Source organism: Poecilia reticulata, chromosome 9, assembly GCF_904066995.2.
Source record: "Poecilia reticulata chromosome 9, P_reticulata-male-v2, whole genome shotgun sequence".
In the NCBI taxonomy this organism is placed as follows: domain Eukaryota; kingdom Metazoa; phylum Chordata; class Actinopteri; order Cyprinodontiformes; family Poeciliidae; genus Poecilia; species Poecilia reticulata.
Genome location: NC_088838.1, coordinates 19,176,321 through 19,200,212, shown reverse-complemented (window position 1 = coordinate 19,200,212; position 23,892 = coordinate 19,176,321). Strand labels below are relative to the sequence as shown.

Sequence of the window (23,892 nt, the reverse complement as noted above, 5' to 3'; positions counted from 1 at the left end):
GCCAATAACTGATGTTAATCAATATTATTTGCATCATAATAAATATTGGCAGATACGGACGCCAGTGCCAGTATATCAGGAATCCATGTTTTTAAGTTTCACTAAAAATTCTTAAAATAATTTACGCCTGAGGTCGCACGGTTACTTTACAGCAAGAAAGTCCTGGGTTCAATTTCCATCCTGGGGTCTCTGCTTGGAGTTTCTAAGTTCTCCCCATGCAAGAGAGGGAACTGAGAAAGAAAGATAGAGAGAAAGATGTCTGAGTTTAACAACACTTTTATTAATTTTTTTAATAAATATGCATTATGGCATCAGAGTTTTACACCCTAAGAAACATTCACATAAACACAGAGTTAAAAACTAACCATCCATCAACCACAGAACACACATTGTTAAAACACCACTGAGAGAAAAACTCTGTGAGGTTAAAAAAGAACTAGAAACATTAACAAAATCTTGAAATGTTTCTCTCTTTTTTCCCATTGCCTGAAACTAATTACATAATCTTATAAAACTTTATGGAGATGTCCTGCCACCTTCCAAATCGTGGCTTATTATAAAATAACAGTAAACATCTTTTTTTTCTAGCTTTATTTCTATTTTAATCACCAGTAAGTATTTTATTAGCAGGTTAGCTGTCAGAGGCTACACTGTAAACATGTGTTGATGATGAACCTCATGGACCATGTTAGCATAAATAGCTACATGAGGTTCTATAAATCTGCACATTTACAGTTTTGCAACCTGATCCGGGTTCTTTCAGCGCGTTTTTTTTTTCTAAAACAGAGAAGACAACATGTCTTCATATGTGTAGGTTTTTGTTAGAGAGCCCTCTTTCCGCTCCAAACTGCTTTAGCGCTGGTGGCCAGAGCTCCGCCTGTTGCCTGGATACAGGTGAAGGATTGTAAACAAACAGCAGACCGCAAGCGAAGCCAATTAAATGGCGGCATCATTAGCAGACAGCAGATTCAGGTAACATGAGCTCAACAATTCTCTCTGCTGCGATAGAGAAAAAAATTAGACGTCTCTGTCTGACTGACTTCCCCTGCGGAAACGGCCCCTGGGTGAGTTTTCACTGTCCAGCTCAGTATCCTTACTTCAAGGTTTACACCACTCTGATGTTTTGTGTGTGTGTGTGTGTGTGTGTGTGTGTGTGTGTGTGTGTGTGTGTGTGTGTGTGTGCGTGCGTGCGTGCGTGCGTGCGTGCGTGCGCGTGTGTGTGTGTGATTTTGATCTTAGAGACGGACCAAAAATGGTCCTGATGAAGCGAGAACAGAGTCACCAGATGTCCTGCTGGACCTGCTGAGGTACCCTCGCTCTCCATGGACGTACAAAGACACCTGGAGCCCCCAAGCTTCAGAGCTGAGAGAGCTGGCTGTGAGAGAACCGAAGCGCCTCAGCAAGGACTTCATACTGAATTACTTCACAACAATACGAATCACTGGCAAAAATGTACGTGCTTCAAGAGATGCACAGATATATTTTACTCTGGCCTGTTCATTAGTGCAGGATGAACATTTAGGTGACTGAAGGAAAAAAAAACCCCAAATGAATTCAAGAATGTTGGAGATTTGTCTCAGCAAAAGGTTCCAGCAGCTGTAGCACTGTTAAACAGGAAGACAATATGAAATTAAAAGCTGTTAAAATGACCCCTCCCCCCTCCCAGGTTTATTCAGTTTTTAAATATTAAAAAAAGAGTCAAATTAAATGTTTTTAATCATCAAACAAACGTTATTGTAAGATAAGGGTAACCTGAGTAGATAAACATTAGCAGTTTTCAAATAACAACTGGTTTTGCCGTCGGTGAGTCTGGAACATCACTGTGGGGGAATTTTAAACCAATCTTATTTGCACGATTATTTTAGTTCAACCATGAACTGCCTGTTTTAGGTTATGCCACAGTATCTTAGCTAGATTTATGTCCAGACTTTGCATAGTCCACTCCAATATTTTTTTTTTTAGCTAATCAGAGGTGGACTTGTTGTAGTTTGGGAGATTTTTCTGATGAATAACCGAACTGTGCTTGATCTCAAACAGATGCCCTGGCAATCTTTTATAACAGTCCACGCACTTTTTAAGCACTTTATCAGCAGCTTCTGAAACTGGCCAACCGATCTGTCACCACATTCAGACTCATTTAAAATGAGTCTCTTCCTCTTTATCTTCCTCCTTTATGATGCTTAGTTTGAACTTTCTTTACCATGTGAAGAAGTCATCAGTTTGTTTTGACCAACAACTGAACCGGCATACCTAATAAAGTGACCAAAGAGTGCATGGACAGCAGTAGAGAGATTATGTTTTTAAATGTGAATAATTTCTGGACAGTTTTTTTGTTTAATTTGTAATTACTTATTGTCCACAGGAATGATAAACCTGTGTTTACACACTGTTTATAACATTTTCATCCCTCCATCCATACTCATTCAAAAAAGGACAATCTGCAGTGACCAGATAATCTTAAATGCACATTTGGGATTATGGGAAGAAGCACCAGAATACTCAAAAGAGAAGTCAAGCATCCATGTAAACCTTCAGCAGTCCTAACAACAGCTACACTGTGCAGCTCCAGCTGTATCAGAGGCACGTCTATTGCAAAAAGTGTAACTCCACCAACATTAAAACTATGCATGAATTTCCTGATATGGTATGGGATTACCAAAAGATGAAACGTGCATACAACAGTAAATGTTGGGTCCCAAGCAGACATTGGTTTATGAGTTCATCAGCCGGAGAGGGACTGACTAACAAATACACTTTGCCATTTTATCTGTTTCTCTCAGGTTTCGTCTGTTGACGAAGGCTTGTTGAAGTTCTCAAAGCTGGAGGAACTGGTCCTGAGCAGCAACTTGATCTCAGAAATCCCTGCGAAGCATCTTCCCGGCACGTTGAAGGCACGTTGAAGTGTTGCGTCAGAGCGCATCGGCGCGCTGCGTCTATCAGATAAAACGTTGTTTCAGTAGTTTCCACATATTAGGAAAAGCAGAGTCACGGTTAATCACGCACAGCAGGAAACAATAAATGTTCCTCCTTCATCACCTTACATCAGAAGGGATTCTCCTGATGCCATCAGACGTCACGCGGTGTTACGTGCGATGTCTGAAGGTTTTCGGCCCTTCAAACTAGAGGCCAAAAGCCTTTGCGCTCATCTAATGGCCTTGGCAGATGAGATGTTGCATCACACTGAGATGACTATCTGATTGAAAGTTAGTTTTTTTTTTTCTACAGATTTTGGAGCTGCGTGCAAATCGGTTGTCTTCGCTGAGCGGCCTCGCAAGCTGCCCGCCTCCTCAGCTGCAGTACCTGGGCCTCGGATCAAACAGCCTGGGTTCCCATCAAGACATCTGCGATCTTACAGGAAGACACTGGTTAATACATGTACACAGACACATAGAGACGAAGCACATGCAGGAAGTTGTTGGGTTTTTTAAAGAGGCAACATGAAAAAAAACCAGGTCAAAAGAAAGCTCAGTTACAACTGTGGGCTTTTTTGATTGCTCATGAGGTAAGGATGTAAAGCCTTTAATGCCAGCTTGTTTCACTGCACCGTAGGTTTTTCTGATTCGACAGCAGATTTCAGAGGGAACTCCCACTGAAGCCCCAGAGACGGAAACCCTAGCGACTCTTTGATTTGCTTTCAGCAAGAGAGTACATGTTTGTATGAAATCACTGATTATTCAGTGAGTAAAAGTCAGCGAGACACAGCAGATTTATCGTTTGTGTAGCTCGCATTATTTAATGATTAAGCGGCAAGCAAACGTTTTAAGGTGTTCCTGCTTGTTTTTACACGTATTTCTGTTTTTGTTTTGTGCAAATTTCCTTAACCTCATTCAGATTGGACAGAGACAATCCATCAAAGTTTTTTTTTTAAACCATTATTTGTTCAGGAAAAGCACTTTTTTAGTGTTTATATGTGAAAACCCAGGTGCTCTGTTAGTTTGCCATTTTCTTAAAAATGTTAACATGCTTTTGTTAACATGGCAGAGGTCCTGAAGGCCAGTACAGTTAACACATGCCTTTTGACTTCTTCAGCTCAGTTTTCATAATCTGGTTTCTGGTAAAAACCCAGATGTTGTCATGAAAGCATCTGGGGATTGATTGATCTTATTCCTGCGTGAGGTTTTTTTTTTTTAACAAATATGTAAAAAACATATATATATTTTTTAATAACCGTTACATACTGCAGCTTTAAGCAGCTGGTTAAGCAGAATGGTAGCAGGTTGAATTGCAGTTGAATCACACTGCTGCTGCTGCTGCTGCTGCTGCTGCTGCTGCTGCTGCTGCTGCTGCTGCTGCTGCAGAGGCCTCAAAGGTTTTTTGGGAAAACCTTCCTGACTCTTTCTGCCCTCAGGCCCCGTCTGGCGTGTTTGGACCTCAGCAACTGTAACTTCCAAGAGCAGCAATATCTGGTAGCCGCCTTAGAAACTCTCCCATGCCTCAAGACCCTGACACTTAAGGGCAACCCCTTCACCATGACGCCGTCGTATCCAGGTTTCACTGTGGACAGCCTCCCGCAGCTCAGCTGCTTGGACTCCTCGTGGGTCACCACAGAGGACAGGTATAACTTCTTCGGCTTGGCCAGGATAAATGGTGAGCGCATGAAATGAGGACGTCTCGTTTGGCGCGTCGGAAGTGCAAACCTGTTGAGAAATCAGCGTCTCCTTTGCTGTCATAGATCTGGTGGAGGACGTGGCATCAGTCACACTGAGTCTGACCAGGCTGAGGGGAATACCAGACCCGCTGATGCATGTGGATAAGAAGGCTGCTGAGTTTCCAATCGTCACCTACAAATACTTCATCTCATACCGGTTCTGTAGTCGTCATACGCCTGATCATCAGGTGATTTATCCTTCCCATACCTTCAGTTTAACACAGTTCTAAAAATGAGCAGACAACCTAATTTCATTGGCATCTTGTTTTTATTTCTGATTTAAGGATTTCATCTGATCAGAATAATGACTCGGATATCTTAATATTTGTTGGGCCTCAAAATTTTTATGTATTGACATTTATGGTTTCAACATTTAGGACAGTTTTATGGAGCCTGTAAGTATTAGAGCATTAGCTTATTCAATTGAGTCAAATTACTTACTTATGTTGTTGCTGTTTGTAACTTTCTTTGTTTTATCAAAACAAGTCTCTCATGCAAACAAGATTTTGGATTTCATTTAGACAATCCATACAGATATAGGTTAAAAAAAAATGTAAAAAACTTTAAAATGATATTTTCCTTACACCATCCTTTATCATATTTCTCCCAGAAAAAGAGAAACAAAACCAAAAAAAAAAAAATCATTTTTTTTTCTTGTCGTTTATTCTTGATTCTTTTTCTTATTTGGCTACATTTTAAAGATTTTAGTCCAATACAGCTTCATTTGAAAAGCACTTTATGTTACCGCAAGGATCAAAGTTGCTGTAAAAAGTACATAATAACATGAAAAAATTGCAATTACAAAGACAGAAAAACATAAAATACCAGAATATAAAACACTTTTAAATTGCATAACTGGCCAGGCAGTAAAAAACTCAAGTCAACATCTCATCTGGGGTCAAAAATCAAAGCAAAGCAAGGAGTTATAGGAAATGATCTAAAAACAGACAGTGATGCAGTCTGTTTGCTGAGCAGTGATAACTCATTTCATGGACAATTTACAAAGTTGCTTTGCCACTTCTTGTCATAAAACAACATTTTTATCTGGATGTTGAGCCTTTACTGTTAAACAGCCGGCAGAGTTGTGTCAGATGAAAGCATGCAGTCAATTTGTCACTTAGTGACAAACTTTTATCCAAACTTTAATCGGGGTATTTTCACTCATTCCGTTTTAGTCACGGTGAATCACTTATTATTAGAAAAACACACCATAAAATCTTAACAGAATTCTTGTTTAAAAAATAAATAAAAATCACTGAAGTTTTTTTTTTTAACTCCACATCAAAAGTCAAAAGTGTTTTTGACATTCACACCAAATATGACTGTAATTAAACATCTGACCAGAACTGGACTTTCCCCTTGAGAAAACACAACTTACGGAAAGTTGTAACTACCAAACTTCACAAATGAGTAAAAATTCAAAGCACAAAATGATCCTCCCTTGTTATAGTTTCAGATACTATTACAATATTTTCCAACATCTGTCATCTTGCGTCTTAAAAACTTTGTATCAGATTATCTCTGACTCAAAAAGAGATACAGTTACCAAGTAAAACTATGACATGAAAGGAAAGTGCATGAAAGTCAAAATACTTCATTCTTTTTCCTAACGCTGTACAGTTTTCCTATTTGAGGAGGTACGATCCACAGTTACGCTTCACGGCCTTTCCCGTTCTCGTCTCGTCTCGCCTGCAGGGAGAAGACGGCAAACTGGACACGTCGCCTCACGTGACAGAGGACAACTCTGTCCGTCCAGACCCAGGATCAGATGGGAACACTGGGAAAAACGTGTCCGTCCTGGACACTGCCGTCCCCGCAGTCGATGCTTATGAAACTGAACTACGTGAGAACGCTGTTGTCTTTTAAGCTTTGTACATTTTAGGTCTTCAAGCACAGACTATTGCAGAGCTGAAGAGGCGGCTTAAAAACAGATACAAAAAGTCGTACTAGTCAGTGACAGGTTATAAGGGTTAAAAGCCCAATGTGTTAGCAACACGTTCTGTAAAACAGAGATGGGCTTTTTCTTTGTAAGTCTGATTTACTCAGAGGACAGACATCAGAGACGGTCCTTTATTGTCCTCATCAGGTGTCAACTTTGTCCTCGGCTCAGCTTTCCCTGATCTGTTGAAATTGTGACAAAAAAATCCTTTTCTCTCTTCAACTTCCCTTTGATTTGAAGTGTCGCTGTACGCGACACCAAAACTGTCGTGGTCCGAGTGCTTGGACTTGAATTACACGCTGACGTACAGCATCAGCTGCCTGGGAGACCTGAAGAAATTCTTTACTCACGGACTCCATCTCAATCTGATGGAGGAAAAGGTGCGGGAAACAATATCCGCTGGGAAATTTTAAGCAGGAAAATGTGTCCCAGCTTATTTTAAGCATCTGATATTCTAGACTCTGTCGTGGCTCGCGCCCTCCGAAGAAGCCCAGCACGTCAAACCCAGCCCAACTAAGAAGAAAGACAAGAGCAAAGAGAAAGTGAGTTTATTATTTCATCACCATGAAACCACGCACTGTGAACAACAGGCGAGATTCATTGATCCATTTAGTCGATCAAAATGTTGCAACCGTTAGACAACGAAGCACACAAAAACCCACTTTGAACGATCACAAGACAAAACGATTGTAACAGAAACATAAAAGAATAAGAAGAGAGTGAATAATGCAGGTTACGCTCACTCACAGTGCACTGTGGAGGCAATTCTGGTTGAAGAAACCCCCCCAGAATCATTTCTGGTTAATTATTTAACCGGAAACAAATTAAAACCGTCTTAAAGGCAGATGAGTTAGCTAATTTAAACTCTAAATAGGAATTTGGTTTTGTAAAAAGATGATGTTGCATTGAAAAAGACCTGAATTCAGACCACTAGTTTTGTTAGAAAACACAAATCAAAGTTCAAATATATATATATATGTGCACAAGAGTTAATTCGTCAGTTTATTTCCATGTGTTTGGAGCTCACTGATAGCGAAGCCAAGCTACTACAGCAAATGGGTGATTTATCATCAGAGATTTATTTACTTTCTTCAAATTCATAATTATGCATTTCCTAAGATTACTCAGCCTTTAAGTCAATTTTGGAAAACCCAGAAAATGATGTCATCATCTTTGTAGGCTTCACAACATTTGAGAGGAACACCTATAGATGTGTTTTAGGTGCACCTTAAAATCCCTGCTCCCTTGTGTTGTGACAACATTGGGGGACGTGGGGGGAATGAAGAAATTATCCAAGCTGCTGTTCCATGATGAGACTTGTTCACCTTCACACATCTGGTTTGACCCGGGGTAAAATTTCCAAATAACTAAATGCGTCACTTTCATCTGTAGCAATTACATGCAGGTATAATCACGTTCTGAAGCAACACCTGAAGACATCAGGTCACAAACTCTCAGTCCCACAGCAAATTTGTGGGCAGAGCTAAGAAAGGTTTGGTGAGGCTAATGGTAAAGCTGGTAAATGCTAAGAAGACGAAGCTTAAACGTCCAAACTTGAGGAAAGTAAAACAAAAACAAAAATCATTTAGGAGCCATATAAACGGTGGTAATGAAGGGCTGATTATTGGGCTTTATTTCATCTGACGACACTTTTACTGTAGTTGCATCATTTATTTTGTGAAGCTATTAACACATCATTCAGGATATGACTAACTATTTGTTCACATTTTTGCAGACAATTGAACTGTTTATAAAGAGTTGCTTTGTGAATCAGAATTGCCGTGTTGTCTAGACAGAAGACTTTAGAGAAACTATGGAAGTTTATATCAACTTTTTGATACATTGTGAGGTAGTAAATATGTATCTTGTTGCAACTTTTAAGAATGTTTAGTTGATAAAACCGATATTTTATTCTTGCAGGTTCAAGAATTTAGATATTTTCTTAGTGTTCTGTGTTGCTTTTGGTCAGTATAATTAATCTTGTTTTATTAAAAACAACTGTTTTTGTAATAAGTTCAACTTTATACATGAAATGTAGTTTCTAACATAAGCAAAAGTGCAGTTAGATGGTGTTAAAATACAGAAACATTCACATTACGTCAAGTTTTTGTTCTTTTTCAGAATAAAACGCCTCCCAAAGCTAAAAACAAAAAGAAAAAAGGTCCTCCGGAGCTGGTCCACGACCCACCTATCAGAAAACTACTCCACTCAGTTCACATCCCCATGCAAAGCCTGGTCCAGGGGGGTCATAGGGTCAGTGCTGTCTGCGACTTTGGTCCGCTGCACATGGAGCCTCCACCGAAACAGGAGGAGGCAAGTTTATGTTGCACTGTCCATTAAACCCGTCACTGAGGCTGAAACAACGTGAATTAATTATCAGCTAAGACGGAGAACCTGGTTTACATGCAGCTTCTTTTCACTCATCTTAAGGAAACTGAAAAGAGAACGAAAGGAGACAAGAAGAAGGACAAGAAGACAAAGGACAACAAGGAAGCAAAGGAGAAACAAAAAAAACCCACCGAACAGCAGAAAAGTCCAAGAGGTGAGTAAAAGTTACTCTGCGTCACTTAGGACGTTTGCTCACGACGCCACTTGCTCCTTTTCTGGACCGCAGGAAAGGGGAAAGACGCAAAGAAACGCGACATGGATGAACACACAGTCCCGCCCGTCCCGCTCCCGCCGGTACCGGTGACTGTGGAGCTGAGTGTGGAGCTGCAGAAGTGGAAGACGGTGTCTGATGCTTTTCCTTCCGTAACACCTGTAGAAAACGGCTAAATCGCAGAGCTGAGGTCGACACGAACGTATTCATGAAAAAATATGCCATGAGAACTTTATTTCAGTGGTATGAAATTAAATGCACAGCTGACCAAATTTACAGTGGCATTTTCTCAGTATGGTGTAAAAAAAAAAAAGCCCATCTACATCCATTTCCCTGTAGGAAGGAGTCAGACTTTCTTGTAAACTTCGGAAGTGAGACCAACCTGCTGGAGGGTAAACCTTCACTTTTGTCTTTGTTTTACAGCTCTATAATTTTCTAATGATTTTGGGCTGCATCCACCTTCCCGTCACCAAGTCTCTGCAGAAGAAAAGCATCCAGACAGCATGATGCTGCCTTCACCGTGCATCACCATGGTGGTGTGCAAAGTAGACTTCTCTAATCCTTTGACAAGATTATATTTTTTCACAAGTCCACCGTTTCCACATCAGTGCTCTTTTGGCCAATCTGACAGTTTAGATGAATGTCCCGTTTATTTGCATCCGAGCCTTAATTTATTCTTTAACTATTTGAAATAGCCAGACTTTAACAATCTTTTTTGACCCGACTCCGCATGTTCACAAACAGAAACGCTGGACTGACAGATTAAATTTCACACAGAAGAACTTTTTTGGAAATTACTGGTTGCACTGAATTTTATTGAGGGGTATCAGAAGTAAGAAGGCTGAAACTTGAGGCACACTTTAATTTGTAAATTTTTAAAGACACTTCCTTGCACCTCATCGCTGAATCAGTCTGAAAACATTTACAAGGCTCTGCACTGCAAAAAAAGAAAGGGAACAAAAAGAAAACATTACCAAGTATTTTTGGTCTAGTTTCTAATAGAAATATCTTGAATATAGAAATAGAAATATTTCAGGTGTACCAACTAATAAGTAACTTTGCAGCACAAAACGGGCATTTAAGTCAATAATTTCTTAATATTGATGAAAAATTATCGACACCACTGGCAGATTATTTCACTTATAGTTGGCACATTTTCATCAATATTATATATTTCATCAATGAATTGAGTTAATCTCATTTTTCTTGCTGAAAAGCTATTTGTAAGTTAGTACACTCAAAATGGGATTAAACTAAGATATTTGCACTAGAAACTAGACCAAACATATTTGGTAAGGCTTTGAAGCGTGTACCTCGATGGTTTTGGCTTCAATTTACCACAAATAGAAATTAACATAAATTATGATTACTGTTCATGACTGCATGCAGACACTTTATTCATCCATAAATTTTATTTTCATACAGATATTTAGAACTTATCAAAAATGTCCAAGTATTCATTGATGCAAAAGGAAATCAGCTTCATTAATTAGAAACTTCCTGAAAAGGCCATAACAGGAATCAAAGGTTTACAGTAGGTGAGAATCTTAATACATTTCCCAGCATCCATTTCAAAAGGACCATAGAAAGTTAAACCGATCGGAGCCAAAGAGCTCCGGGTTTCACCGCTCCTCTCCAAACTGTCCCCGTCATAAAGTTACATTATTAAACCTTTTATAGAGTACACACTATTTCCAGGCATAAAAAAATAAAACTATAACTCTTCGATTTTTTTTTGCTCAAAACTGTTTTCAATCAAGTATTTTACAGTTTCAAATGCACATAGTTTAAGATACTATATTATCTCTGTAGCCCCTGACAATCTGTGCAAACAGCGGTCGGATACTGATAAATTAGCTCAACTGAAGCTCACCGCGCTCCCCTCACCCGTTCAGAACCAGGATGCTAAACATTCCCCCTCCAGAGTCGTTCCCAGTTACAAACGGCTGTAACCTTCTGCAACTTCTGGGATGCCTCAACTTTCGGGAAACATTCCGAGAACCGTTCTTCTACAAGGCAAGTGTGGACAGCAAATATGCTTGGCAAAAACAAGCATGGGAGATGCACACAAGCTGAGACCTGGAAAAGAGTGGCGCGACCAAAGATGTGCAAATGTATTGATTGTGCGAACGACGGTTTTAGGAAGGCTTTAAAAGGTCTGGTCGTCGGTGCAGGACTCGGTCCAGTGGCCGAAGACCTCGCAGGTGTCGCAGTATGGCCGCTCTTCACCCTTACTGCCGTGGTAGGTAGTGTGAGGAGGGGAGTCGGGCATCTGCTCCTGTAGGGGGCAGTCTTCAGTCTCGTGGAGATCGAAGCAGTCGCAAATGTCGCAGAACTTCCTCGGAGGAGGTTTCTTCTTTTCTGGCTGCTTGTCATAACTGCAGGAGGAAATAAAGGCACCTCTCTTGAGCTTCAGCAGGAGGCAAAAATAAATACGGATAGTCTGCTTTGACTAGGACTTACTCATTATCCAATTCGCATGGACTATTCCCATTGAGGGCAGCGGCTGCCATTTTCTCCAGTTTGTCTTTGAGCTCTTCATTCTTCCTCTGGAGGTCGACAATAACTGAATTCAAGAACTCAACCTGCAGGGAAAACAAACCCGGAGCATCATTTCTGCCTCATGTAAAACAAAACCAGAACAAGTCTTCTTAACCAGGGTTTCTGTAGGCTTCAGTAACATGAATTTAACGTGTTTTAAATCCATTTTAAGAACATTATTATTTACATTTGAAACTCAAAGTAACGCATGAGAAAGATTTAACAGCTTAAGCAACGTGAGGTCTGTTGAGACTTAATCCGTTTTTAGACAAAACTTTGACTATGGAGGAAATTGTACATTTAATAAAGAGAAGGTGAATAAAAAGGAGGAAAGCATGTTTATATATATATCTGAAAGCATGTTTGAATGTGAACAATTTATTATAATTTGAAGTCATTTTAAAGTTATATTTTCATATTTCTATTCCTGCCACCAACTATATGTACCGTTATTTTAGCGCCGTAGATCAGGGATGTCGAACTTTAATTTTGGGCCACGAGACGATCAGGAATATCTTTAAAAGGCTGGTTATGACAGAAACATTTGATTAAACTACCCACTAACAAACTGTTAAAATATTGATTAAACAGCTGTCTCATGGGTTTGATAACTTCTTGAAATTAAATAACATTAAAAATCTTTTCACCTTGATCCAAGATGGCAGAATACAGATTTGATTAACAAAATCATATTTAAGCACACAGCTGTAATGTTGAGGGCTCAGTTTCTAGAGACTGGAGGGCCACATAAAAACTTCAGGCCTCGGGTTTGACATGTGCCACAGATTGTACCGCTGCCTCGGTTTATACGCCCAAACTTAAACATGAACAAACTAGAAACAGATTGTTTATATTAACATCTTTTCTTTCTACTTTAATTTTTCATTTAAGGATGCATTATGATCAGTGTACCAGTTGATTGACTGGTACACTGATCATTATATTTGCTTAATTATGGCAGTTGTCAAAATGTAAAGTTCATTGCTTGCTTCATGGCAACTATCATGTTTTTATGCCATAAAAAGGAAAACTGAACTGCCTCGTTGCTGAAATGTGCTGTAGAAGTAAACTTAACTTTAATAGTAGTAAATAAATGGGAGCATTTAGGTTCTGAATCGACAAAAGGTTTTTTTTTTTGTTGTTAACAAAACCAAGCTTTCCGCAGTAACCGCTTTTCACGGTTTCACAATGAAGCTGAACTTTCTCGTAGCATCTTGTCGATTTTACCAAACATAAAAAAAACACCCACATTCATCCAGGATTGCATAGATATCTTGAATATTAGCTGTGTGTCACCACATCCCCTCTAATGATCAAGGTGGTGATTTTCTGCTTTGAGTTGTCAGCTTAAGATAAATCTACGCTTGCACTGAGTCACTGGGAGTGTAAGAAAAATGTCCCAGTCTGAGTGTTTCAACGAGAAACCAATCTGATATCTACGGTACCCTTTCGACCATCAGATTTCTTTTTTTACTTGGGATATAATTAGGGCCTGATTAAGTACTGATGAAACAAGCGTGATTGATCTTTAGGTGACGTAACACAACTAAATTGTGGTTTAAGTGAATGGAAGCCACAGTGAGAAGCATGCACAGATGGAGATGATGAGAAACTTGGAACAAACCGCGTCCTGATGGAGGTGTACCAATGCCAACATCAGACAAAGCACAGAAGAGGCCGATTTAAAGAGAAAAAGATAAGAAAAGAAAAAAAGTAATCAAAATCGGCAGCGGCCCCACACGCTGACAGACATCACACTTACGTCATCGCAGACACAGATAGTTCAGGATGACTTAGGACCAAAAACGGACGAGGGCAGGGGAAGCTGACATGCTGATGGAGTGAGGCTACGGGACGTTTATGCAGAATCTTAGATGATCACGTCAGAAAGATCTACAGCTCTGTCTAAATAAATTAGAATACTGAAAAGTGAATTTATTACTTCAGAAATTCAATTCAAAACAAACCGATTCGTTACCCAGAATGCTAAAGTTCAAGTATTTATTTCTGTGAATTTTGAGGATTCTGGCTTACAGCGAATGAAAACCCAAAAGTCAGTTTCTCTGTATTTTACAATATTTCCAAGCATCACTAATTACAATAATAAGTAATAAAGACATAATTAATGGAAAAATCTTATGTTCCACACAAAATGGCTAACTTGTTTGTTCAGCTGACAGTCATCGACTATCACACCCACACGGAGGGTAAACTACTGAAGATTGTTGCTGAAAAAGATTTTCCTCACACATCGTAAATGAAAGTTAAGTGGGAAGACAAAGTTTGGTTGTAAAAGGTTCCCATGTAGCATGGATTACTGCTTCCTTTAGAGCAGAGGTCTTCAACTCCAGGCCTCAAGCGCCGCTGTCCTACGACTAGTACACATCTAGAGGTTGGATGATATTGGACCTCGAGGCTTGGAGCAGAAGACCCCTCCTTCAGAGGATAGAGAAGCAAAACTACAATCAGGGATTTGGAGGAAACTGGGCTGTGACTAGAGTCCGAACTCAAAGAGCCACTGTAAGTAGACGTGCCCAGTGTGCAGGAGATGGACTACTTTAAGTGCCAAGACTCTCCTTTACCAGAGACAACGTCAGGAGGATCTTACCTGGGCTAAGGAGTTAACGCTCTAGATTAGGTGCAACGGCTTCTCTACAGATGATGATACAACTGCTTCGAGTCCAGTGGGACGTTTCTACAGCCAGAAATGGGTTGTTAGGTCGTCTACTGGTGCTGGTCCACTGTGTTTCATCAGGATCACAGTCAACAAAGCCCTTTCTCTACCAGGGGGGATTCTACAACACTTCATACTTCCTTTTGCCAAGAAACTATATAGAGATGCCGATTTCATTTTCCTACAGGACTTGGCAGAATCCCACACAGCTAAAGGTACAAAAAGCTGGTTCAATCACCATAGATACTAGATCAAAAGATGGTCCCAGGATTGTACTTTGTTTTGTTTTTTTTCTTCTTACTTGTTTGTGCAAAATCTTGGCCAATAAAGCTGGTTGTGATGATGTTGCTGTGCTGGATTGGCCTGGAGACGCTTCTGATTTGAACCCCACACAGAACATTTATGGGACGTGGTGAAGAGGAAGATGAGATGGACCAGAGAAACTAAAGGCCACTACTGAAGCAACCTGAGGCTACCCGAGCAGAGCTACAAGGCCGATCACATTCATGTCGTACTGATGCAGTAATTCATGCAAAAGGAGATCCAAACAAGTATTCAGTGTCTATGCTACACAACAGAAAGTGAAATTTGGGTTTTCTTCAAGTCAGACATTATCCTGCTTGTTTCAAGTCCTTCCCTGGTTGAACAGAGAGGACTTGCTGAAGGCGTAATTCAGTCATTTTAATCAGCTGCGCTCAGGGACGCATGTAAAACCTGCAGGACTCTGAAGTGACACTCCTAATCGAAATTATTGACTGGAAAATTTCAATGCTTCAAATATATCCCTGTGTGTAATGACTGTCTACAAATTAGAATATGCTTGAACGTTATTTGACAGACATGCCCTTCTGTAACTTAAAACATTTTTTTGCAGTACCAGTTCTCACTAAGCTACAAAGACTGAAGCAGTATGAATTAGTATTTAAGAAGTTAGTACACACGGATGCCCCATACTCAAGTCTTATGTTAAATGGAATGTGGTTACTATAAGAAAACTCAGGGAAAAAAACAGGAGGAATGTTCTTTTATTCAGGATTAGTGAGACTGCCAGACCTGACTCTCTGCAGTCTCCTTATCTTCTCTCAGTCGGTCCAAAACCGCATCTCCTGAAAACAGAAGGAAATCAGAGCGATGTCTTTTCCAATCACTGAGCTGGAAGCCATGTTCGATTCGGTTGTTTGAAATGCCGCCGTACCCGAGGTCAGGTTGACATCAGGCCCGACAGCGAGGTCCTTCTCCAGTCTCTTCACGTGATCCTGTAGATTATCTTTCTCCTGCTCCAAAGCCTCAATTGTATTCTGGAGCGTCTTAATAGAGGCACTTTCTTCCCGCACTGCAACCAACTGTAAAGAAAACAAGATAATTGTTTCAATATAATTTAACACACACTGGACAAATGTTACCATTTATCAATCCATCCACCAAATTTCACTTTCAGATGAGACGGAGCTGCAAAAAAAAAATAAAAAAAAATAATGCCTATGATTAAATAATGCTATCATTTATGGAGTTCATGTATGAGATGTCAATCTCCAAGCGAAAGTTTAAAGGAGCTTTTAGAGAAAAGAAACATTATGCATGTAAATCTGATTCTGCGAAGACGATAAAACGTGTCAGCTTGTCAGCACTGACAGAGGTTTCCAGATAGTCATCTTCAAAGTCATGAGGAGGAGGATTGTAAACACATAAAATGAAAGCAGGTCATTATTTGACCCAGAAGTGACATCCTGTCAGAAGTGTCTCTTGAAGGACTGGTGGGTATGGTTTTTGCTGTAGAAAGGAAATGACGCCAAAAGCTTCATTTAGGATTCAACAGATTGAAAAAGCAGGTCTTGATAAATGTCAGAAATCCTCCTGATGTGAGATAAAGTAAAATGTCAGATTTCTTCCTTACCTCACGCTTCAGTTTCTCCACCTGCTGGTCCTTTTCTGCAACTAAGGCACTGTTTTTATGAATGGACTGCTGGAGGGCGGCCTTCTCTCCACTCAGCTGCTCCCTCAGAGCGTTTTCACTGTTAAACAGAGTATCCGCTAAATGTCAACTAAACATTCATTTTTAAACAACTTTCAATGTGAGTTCATGGCAAATACTTCAAGAGACAAAATACAGAAGGATGGAGGAGAGGTAGGTCATGAAAGACAGACAAGGAGGCAAAGAAGAAAAGCAAGCAAAGCAGGCAAGACACAGGACAGAATATAGGTAGGAGTTGAGGAAGAAAGGAGGGACAGAAAGGAGAAAGATGCAGAAAGCACATAAGACATCCCTGTGTCTTGTCTTGTGGGTAGGACAGACTGAGGAGGAGGCAAGGAAGGCAGGAAAGAAGGACGCATAACAGAGTAACCACAAACAGAAAAAGGAGATGAAGGAGGAAGAGAAAACACAAGGAAGAAAAGGACGACATCATTTACAAATGGAAATGAGAACGAAGCCTGGCAATCTGAAAATGTCCCACACTCCAATCCAGATTCCTTTTCAAACACTCCCAGATCGGAGAGAACCGTGAAAATATGTTCAGTGCAAAGAGAGAAAACGCCTCCAATTTCAAAGCAATTACTACTCAGCCAGGACTTTGGAATAAAACGGATATTAAATGAAAAAATGTTTGGTATTTCTGAATTTAATAATGATTCTGAGAACAAAGAATGAGACGCAGAGCATGTCTGCCAGGCAGCTGAGGTCAAACATGTCAATAGATTTTTCTTATGAGGTGACTGCAGACAAGTCATGATATCAGAAAGCATCAAGTACCTGAAGACATTATTTGGCAGGCTTTGGAGGGAAAGAAGTGTGATAAATCAGCCATGTATTCAAGCACAATCTACATTATTAAATGCCAAATCTCATGCAACCATGCAAGCTTTTTTAAAAAAAATAAAAACCCTTAAAAATACAATATTGAATCATTGTGTGATTATCTGACGACGCTGGAGCGATAAAAACATGATTAGTTTACCTTTGTTTCAACTCTTCCAACTCTTTCTTGAGTTTTGAGTGCGCATCAGTTAGCTTTGGGGGAAAAAAAAACATTCAAGTTTAAAAACGCTAAATTGACTTCAATTGTTACATATAAACGCAGTACAACAACGATATTGATGCCAGTACCAGTGACCCTCACCGTCACCAGATCTCCCTGGTCTTTGTGATTGTTCGCCAGCTCCTGAGACAGCCTTTTGTTTTCCTCTTGAAGACTCTGCAGAGTCTGCGACGTCACAGATGCCGCTTCTTTAAGCTCCTCACTTATGAAACGTAAAATGACGAAATTACCCAACTGACAGGCTGACAATATATGTTCAAACCATAAATAATGTTGGTAAAGTACGATGGATGGTTGGTAAAGTATGTTGGAAAATTCACACAATCCAAGATGAGTGTACTCACACTTCCTGGCAAAGACTCTTCAACCTCTGTGTTTCTGTGCAAAGCTGCTCTTTGGATGTGTTCAGGTCTTCTTGATACTTTAAATTCCCTTTCTTCAGTGTTTCCAGCTAAAACGAGAAAAGATATGTCAATAACAAGAAGTCTAAAGCTAAAAGATCATTTCACCGAACTCTTCCTCATGCCGCCTGTCTCTGTTGAGTCCCCATCTCAATGTGGCAGAGGTTTTCAGTCCTTATGATCCTGAGGGCCAAGCTGCTCAGAGCTTTGGCTCCTGTTTTAATCTCCCATGGCTTGTTCCATGGTAGTTCACTCCTCCAGTCTACATGCATTTTGTGGATCTGGAAAAGGTTTAGGAACGTGTCCCAAAGGTATTCTGTGTTTGTCTCCAGAGTTGGACTCCGTCAGGACTGCCTCCTCTCACTGATCCGGTTTGTTTTGTTCATGGACAATACCTGAAGTTTTGGTCTTGAAAATAAGAGTCGGGGTTAAAAAGCTCAGGGTCGTCGTTTGTTGCAGATGATGTTGGGTTTTTCAAGCCATTACCTTCATCATGCACTGGTGTGGTTTGCAGTCGAGTGTCAAGCAGCTGGGATGAGAGTCAGCTCCTCTAAGTCTAACAGTTCTTAACCAGAAAGAGATCGACTGCTCTCTCTCTCTGAAGTGTGATTAAATTTCAAAAATTATCTTTTACTTTAGAATGGTGATTACAAACATTTACAAATAAGCATATTCAGCATAACACTTGTATGTGCTGCACTTGATGTCTCCAAAATAGATGTAGATTCTAATACAAAATATATTCAACAGTTGAAAAAAACTAAGGATTTTTATCCAAAAATAAAAATTTTTTATTACCTCAAAAATTTAAAATTAAGTTTTAAACATTTAGAAAGTTTCAAAGTACCTGTGAAAACTCATAAAAAAAAAAAGCAAGTTCATCTCTGAACTACTGCATTGCTGACGTTCCTTCTGACCCAACCAGTCTCTCACCTGAGTCTGGATTTCGTCGTTGGAGCGCTGCAGTGCCTCCACCAATGACTGAGCTTCGTTCTTTTCCTTCAGCAAAGCTTCTTTCTCCTTTACGAGCTTTTTGAGAGCGTCAGCGGCGTTACCAGAAGCCTAAGCGGTGCGGGATTAAGAAACTTAGTGAGATGAGCAGCTTTACATAAAACCAGCAAACTGACATTAAAGCTATAGAATCTCATTCTTGTGTGATCTGAGGGTTGAAAACCATATACAAGTGCATATTTTTATAATACAATTATTTCAACTTAAGTAAATTAACAACATGCTTTTCTATTGAGACACTTCATCACTGATTAACAGACTGACACTTTAAAACATGTATTAGAACGTTGTATTTTTCTAAACTCTTGACGACAATTACCACCATGATTACTGCAACCTGTGGCCTCAGAACGGAGACTGAAAAAAATTTGCGAATGCTTCCTGCTTGTCAAAGGAAGCATTAGACCAGCCTCTTTGGATTAATACATCCAATAAACTGCATCAAATGGTTGGCTGCAACAAGGTGTTCAAAGTCCAACTAAAATTAAATTAGCATACACTTGGCTCACGTTATAAGTCCACAGGCAAAAGCTGGGAGCTAAGGGTAGTAAACAGAAGTTAGTAAATGGAAGATGAAAGTTAAGCCCCGAAATTAAAAGGGAGACAAACTAGCAAGCATGCAATGTGAAGGCGGCAAAGCCCCAGCACCACTAGAATTAGTACTGGAGGAGAAATACCTCAAGCTGCTTAGAAATAGCGTTTTTTAGTTGCGACTCGAGCTCCCTGACTTGCTGGACGGCTTCATCCCTCTCAGCCTGCAGGGCGTCCTTCTGAGCCGACAGCTGCGTAACGCTGGAGGACATTTCTTCTTTCACCACGGCAGACGCAGACACCTCCTCGAGAGCATTCTTGTACTGTTTTTCCAAGTTTTCTTTCTCAATCTTTTGGGCCTGGAGTTCAGCCTGTTGCCGTTTGTTGCTTGCTTGCAAGCACTCCACCTTTTTAAGAAGTTCCGACTGTTCGGCGAGTAAGGTTTCTTTCTCGGTGCAAAGAGAAGACATTTCCCGCTTCAGTTCAGACTGGCTAGCTAACAGCTCTTCCTTCACTGATGTCAACAGGGTCATCCGTTTGTCTATTTCCTCAAGCCTAGTTACTAGCTGTTCCCTATCTTGGCCCAATTGATGGTGTTCTTGCCCTCTCTGTTTTAATTGTTCTTTCAGAGATTCCATTTCTGCTTTAAAAGACTTACTTTGTTCATCAGCATTCTTGCGGTGAAAAGATATATCTTCGTTTTCCTGCATTACTTTGGACAAAGTGTTCTGAAGTTCTTCAATTTGCTTAGACAGACCATCTTTGTCAGCTTTTGCTTTAGTGATTTCACAGTTTTCAGCTTGTAGAGTTGTCTCAAGCAGGTCCTTCGCCTCCGACAGAGATGTCATCCGTTTTTTTAACTCCTGGACTTCCTGCAGCAGAACTTGGTTCTCCTTCTGGAAAGAATGGACTTTCTGCTCAGCTTCGGTCTGCAGAGACTGAAGATAATGATGGTCCTTTTTAAGGTTATCTACCTGTTGAGAAAGCTCCAAGTTGGACTTCTCAAACTCCGCTTTTACTTTATTATGATCAGCGACGAGTTCAATTTTGGTCTTTTCCAGAATCTCAACATCAGAGCAATGTTTCTGCAGTTCATTCTGTAGGTCAGTCTTTTCTCGTTCCAGAGTGGTGATCTTGGCTTCCAGCTCATCTTTTTGATGCTTAGTTTCTTCAAGCTTCGTTTCCAGATGACTCTTCTGTTGAAGGAGGTCAGCATTGGTTCTGCTATAACCATCTAACTGGCCCCTAGTTGTGCGATTATCACCAGCGAGCTTCTCACGCTCCACAGAAAGAGTCTCCTTCTCAGATAAGGCCTTGGTATACTTCCCTTCCAACTCTCCCTTCTCCTCCTCCAAACGCTCAAAATCCGTCTTCTGCTGCTCAAGAGCTGAATCCAGGCTCATCTTTTCTTTACGCAAGTCGTGAAGTGTCATCTCCATTTCAGAGTTCTGTAGACGCAATGCTCGTTTCTCCTGCTCAAAAGACGATGACGCCTCGTTATATTTTTCGTGAGAAAGGGACAACTGTTCTGTCAGGACATGGAGCTTCTCCTTCAGCTCTTGCAGCTCTCTGAAAAGATCGTCTTTCTCACTAGACACCTTCCTCTGGGATGCAAGCAGGTCTTCTTTTTCCTGCAACAGGGTAAGCCTTTCAGAATCTGTCACTTGACTGTTTGTCTTGAACTCTTCAAGCATCTGGGCCAGGCTGGCTTTAGAGGCTTTCAGCTCTTCACATTCACGAATTTGACTCTCCAAGTCTTTCTTGGTTTGGCCAAGTTTGTTTTGGAGCTCTTCCTTCTCAGTCTCGTGGTTCTTTTTCTCCAGAGCAGCAGCGCCGACTTCAGACGTCAACTCGGCTTTCTCGTTTGTCAGGGTTTCTACCCGAGACTGGAGTTGCACATTCTTCATCTTAAGGTCTTCTTTTTCTAAATTCAATGACTTCACTTTTTCCTGCAGCTCAGCATTTTTAGCGTCAAGAGACTTCCGAGCATTTTTTGCAGAATCTCGCTCCAATATCAGATCATCTCTCTCACAGGTGAACTTTGACTCCGTTTCCTTGAGGTCCTCTTCCAGGCGGCTCTTCTTTTTGCAAACATTTTCATAATCCTCAAGCAGCTGCTTCTTTTTAGACTCGGTTTGCTGGACGTCCAACTGATGCTTCAAGACAGAGTCATTCATCTCAGCATTTTCTCTTTGAAGCTCCTTAATTTGAGTCAAATATTCACCTTTACCACGATGCAGATCTTTATTTTCGGCCTCTGCTTCCTGGAGCAGGTGTTTGAGATTCTCCAGTTCCTTCTTCAGTGAAGTCCTCTCTTCATCTAATTGTTTGGTACTGGTCTGTAGTTCTTCTTGAAGTTTTGAGAGTTTATCATTAGTTGCCAGCAGCTCGTCATTCTGCACTGAAACCTTCTTGCAACTAATCTCAGTGACGGAAAGTTTATTTTGCAACTCAGAAAGCTGCCTCTCCAGATCGTCTTTCTCAACTTTATGATCTTCACTTTGCTTAAACATGTTTTCCAGATCAAGACTCTGCTTATCCAGTTTTTTTGACATATTGTCAACATCATGCTTGTAGGAGTCAAGCTCAGCAGAAAGCCGCTGGAAAAATAAAAGGTGAAAAAAAAGGGGGGATATACACACAGGGCAATGCATGAATAAATACAAAATAAACCATCTAGTCATGGATACAAGTGATATGCAAATGGAAAGGTTAAGCCTCAGAAGCATACAAATCAGAAAGAGGGTCACACCAAAGCTTTCAACCACAAACTGCGGAGGCAGAAAATTTTCACATCGACTAAGAAACCTTTTACAATAACAATGGCATTAACACAAATAAAGGTAATTAATAACATAAAGGGCGCGCAGATTGCCAGGGTGTTACCACTAATGGTGGCATGAATATAATGCACTTATACAGTATTACAACAGAAAGTCATTTGAGTAACACCACATTTTTTTCTATTAAGAAAATTAAATTGCCAAATTTCTGTTATTCTTGTACCTTAAATGTCTAATACAATTACAAGTGAAAATTGTGTGAATTTTCACAAGTGAAAATTTTCCACAGAAAAAGGGAAATCCCAAAATAATCCCTTCACAAAAAGTAAATAAGCCCCCTGTAACTTATAGTTGACTCGTCCTTTTAAAGCCCACTCCCTCACATGCAAGAGACTTGAGAAGCTCAGAGTAAAGATTTACTTTGTGTTTTGTCAACATGCTGGTGCTGTAATGGTGTGGGGGCATATTTTGTTCTTGTGCTTTTAGCCCCACAGCACCAACTGGGCATTGTGTTATCGCCACAGTCTGCCTGAGTATTGTCATTCACTGGAGGGTCCTGATGTGTTAATATTGACTGACGTCCACAAGCTTGTTGAATCTGTGCCATTATGAATTATGGTAGTTCTGAAGGTCAAAAGGGTTCCAACCCACTACCGACATGGCGCCTCCAAGTGGCAATGAGTGGTAGTTGTCATAGCTTACAGAGTCGAAAGCAAAAAAATAAATAAAAAATGTACCGTATTTTCCGCACTATAAGGCGCACCGGATTATAAGGCGCATAGAATAGACGCTTCAGTTTGGGTTGCCAATTTGTTCCGTACTCTATTATTACACATCCACATTTGTAAAGCAGTGGTCCCAGAGTACTTTATATAGTAGGCTGCCCCAGTCGTTGTTTCACTCACGGTGTTGGTGTTGCGATATTGTGCCCAACTGCTTTCTGGGTAACACAGATCAACCGACACGCTGCCGCCACAGTCTCTTCCCGCGCCCCTCTGCCCCCCTGCTTTAAATGGCTTTAAATGTATTATCAAACTTTAACAAACCAGCGTTCTGACAACTATCCCAGCATGCACCGCGCGCTTCTTCTTCTACGGGGGGAAATGAAGTTGGCGGCCGCTTACCGTAGTTGCTAGACCTGTTGTGGCTCAATATTGGTCCATATATAAGGCGCACTGTCGGCTTTTGAGGAAATTGACGGTTTTTAGGTGCGCCTTATAGTGCGGAAAATACGGTATATAAAATAACGTGACAAGGGTTGCTTCTGTGCTGGTGCTGCTTTGAAATGTTTAGTGGTGATAATGGTAATGAACACATTCACAGTGTAGGTGTAACAAAACCAGTCTCCTGCTTTTGGTTTTCTTTATCAATAAATTTTTTCTTTTGACAAAAAAAAAAAAAAAAAAAGAGATAAAACTATTAAACATAATACACTATTTTATGAAAGTTTTGTCATTCTACCCTCTGCCTGGCATTTTTAATTTTTATTTTTATTTTTACTAATCATTACCATTAAGGTGAATGCGTTTAAAAATATAATAATGTAAAAATAACAAAATTGCATTTAAACCGAATTGATGCTTTTTAAAACTGTGCTTAACATTATGCTTTGGTGTTAAAAAAGAAAACAGATGTATTTAAAGTTTACACATAATATGCCATTTGAGACTTTGTTAAACATTTAGATTTTCACAAATGTTCCTTATAAGTCATATATACCATAAACCTTG

At 40.2% G+C, this 23,892-nt stretch overlaps 2 protein-coding genes across 8 annotated transcripts in view; one reads left to right on the top strand and one right to left on the bottom strand.

Annotated features, from left to right (window-relative positions):
* The first annotated feature begins 797 nt into the window (after positions 1-797).
* On the top strand, positions 798-9,462 carry LOC103470254 (leucine-rich repeat-containing protein 43). The gene is made up of 12 exons (XM_008418554.3): positions 798-1,064; positions 1,240-1,452; positions 2,781-2,891; positions 3,226-3,365; positions 4,349-4,587; positions 4,673-4,836; positions 6,344-6,491; positions 6,828-6,967; positions 7,046-7,129; positions 8,709-8,900; positions 9,018-9,129; positions 9,202-9,462. The coding sequence occupies exons 1-12, from the start codon at positions 978-980 to the stop codon at positions 9,360-9,362; spliced, it is 1,791 nt and encodes a 596-aa protein (XP_008416776.2). The 5' UTR covers positions 798-977; the 3' UTR covers positions 9,363-9,462.
* A 518-nt stretch (positions 9,463-9,980) lies between these two features.
* The window catches only part of clip1a (CAP-GLY domain containing linker protein 1a), a 29,082-nt gene continuing 15,170 nt past the window's right edge, over positions 9,981-23,892 (bottom strand). For 5 of the 7 annotated variants that reach the window (XM_081610681.1, XM_081610682.1, XM_008418559.3 and 2 more), the window contains 11 exons: positions 19,526-21,979; positions 18,771-18,899; positions 17,781-17,887; positions 17,518-17,638; positions 17,356-17,408; positions 17,151-17,171; positions 16,296-16,413; positions 15,597-15,744; positions 15,455-15,507; positions 11,650-11,771; positions 9,981-11,564 (listed from right to left, as the gene is read on the bottom strand). In XM_081610681.1, the coding sequence (XP_081466807.1) occupies positions 11,336-11,564; positions 11,650-11,771; positions 15,455-15,507; positions 15,597-15,744; positions 16,296-16,413; positions 17,151-17,171; positions 17,356-17,408; positions 17,518-17,638; positions 17,781-17,887; positions 18,771-18,899; positions 19,526-21,979 (3,555 nt within the window). In that variant the 3' untranslated portion in view covers positions 9,981-11,335. The remainder of the gene's footprint in view (positions 11,565-11,649; positions 11,772-15,454; positions 15,508-15,596; positions 15,745-16,295; positions 16,414-17,150; positions 17,172-17,355; positions 17,409-17,517; positions 17,639-17,780; positions 17,888-18,770; positions 18,900-19,525; positions 21,980-23,892) is intronic. The other 2 variants (XM_081610680.1, XM_081610683.1) reach the window with 2 other exon arrangements.

Coding starts and splice junctions, on each gene's coding strand:
- LOC103470254 (XM_008418554.3), top strand. CDS start 978: ATGAGCTCAACAATTCTCTCTGCTGCGATAGAGAAAAAAATTAGACGT. Junction 6,492..6,827: donor TGCTTATGAAACTGAACTAC/GTGAGAACGCTG, acceptor TTTGATTTGAAG/TGTCGCTGTACGCGACACCA. Junction 9,130..9,201: donor ACAGCAGAAAAGTCCAAGAG/GTGAGTAAAAGT, acceptor TCTGGACCGCAG/GAAAGGGGAAAGACGCAAAG.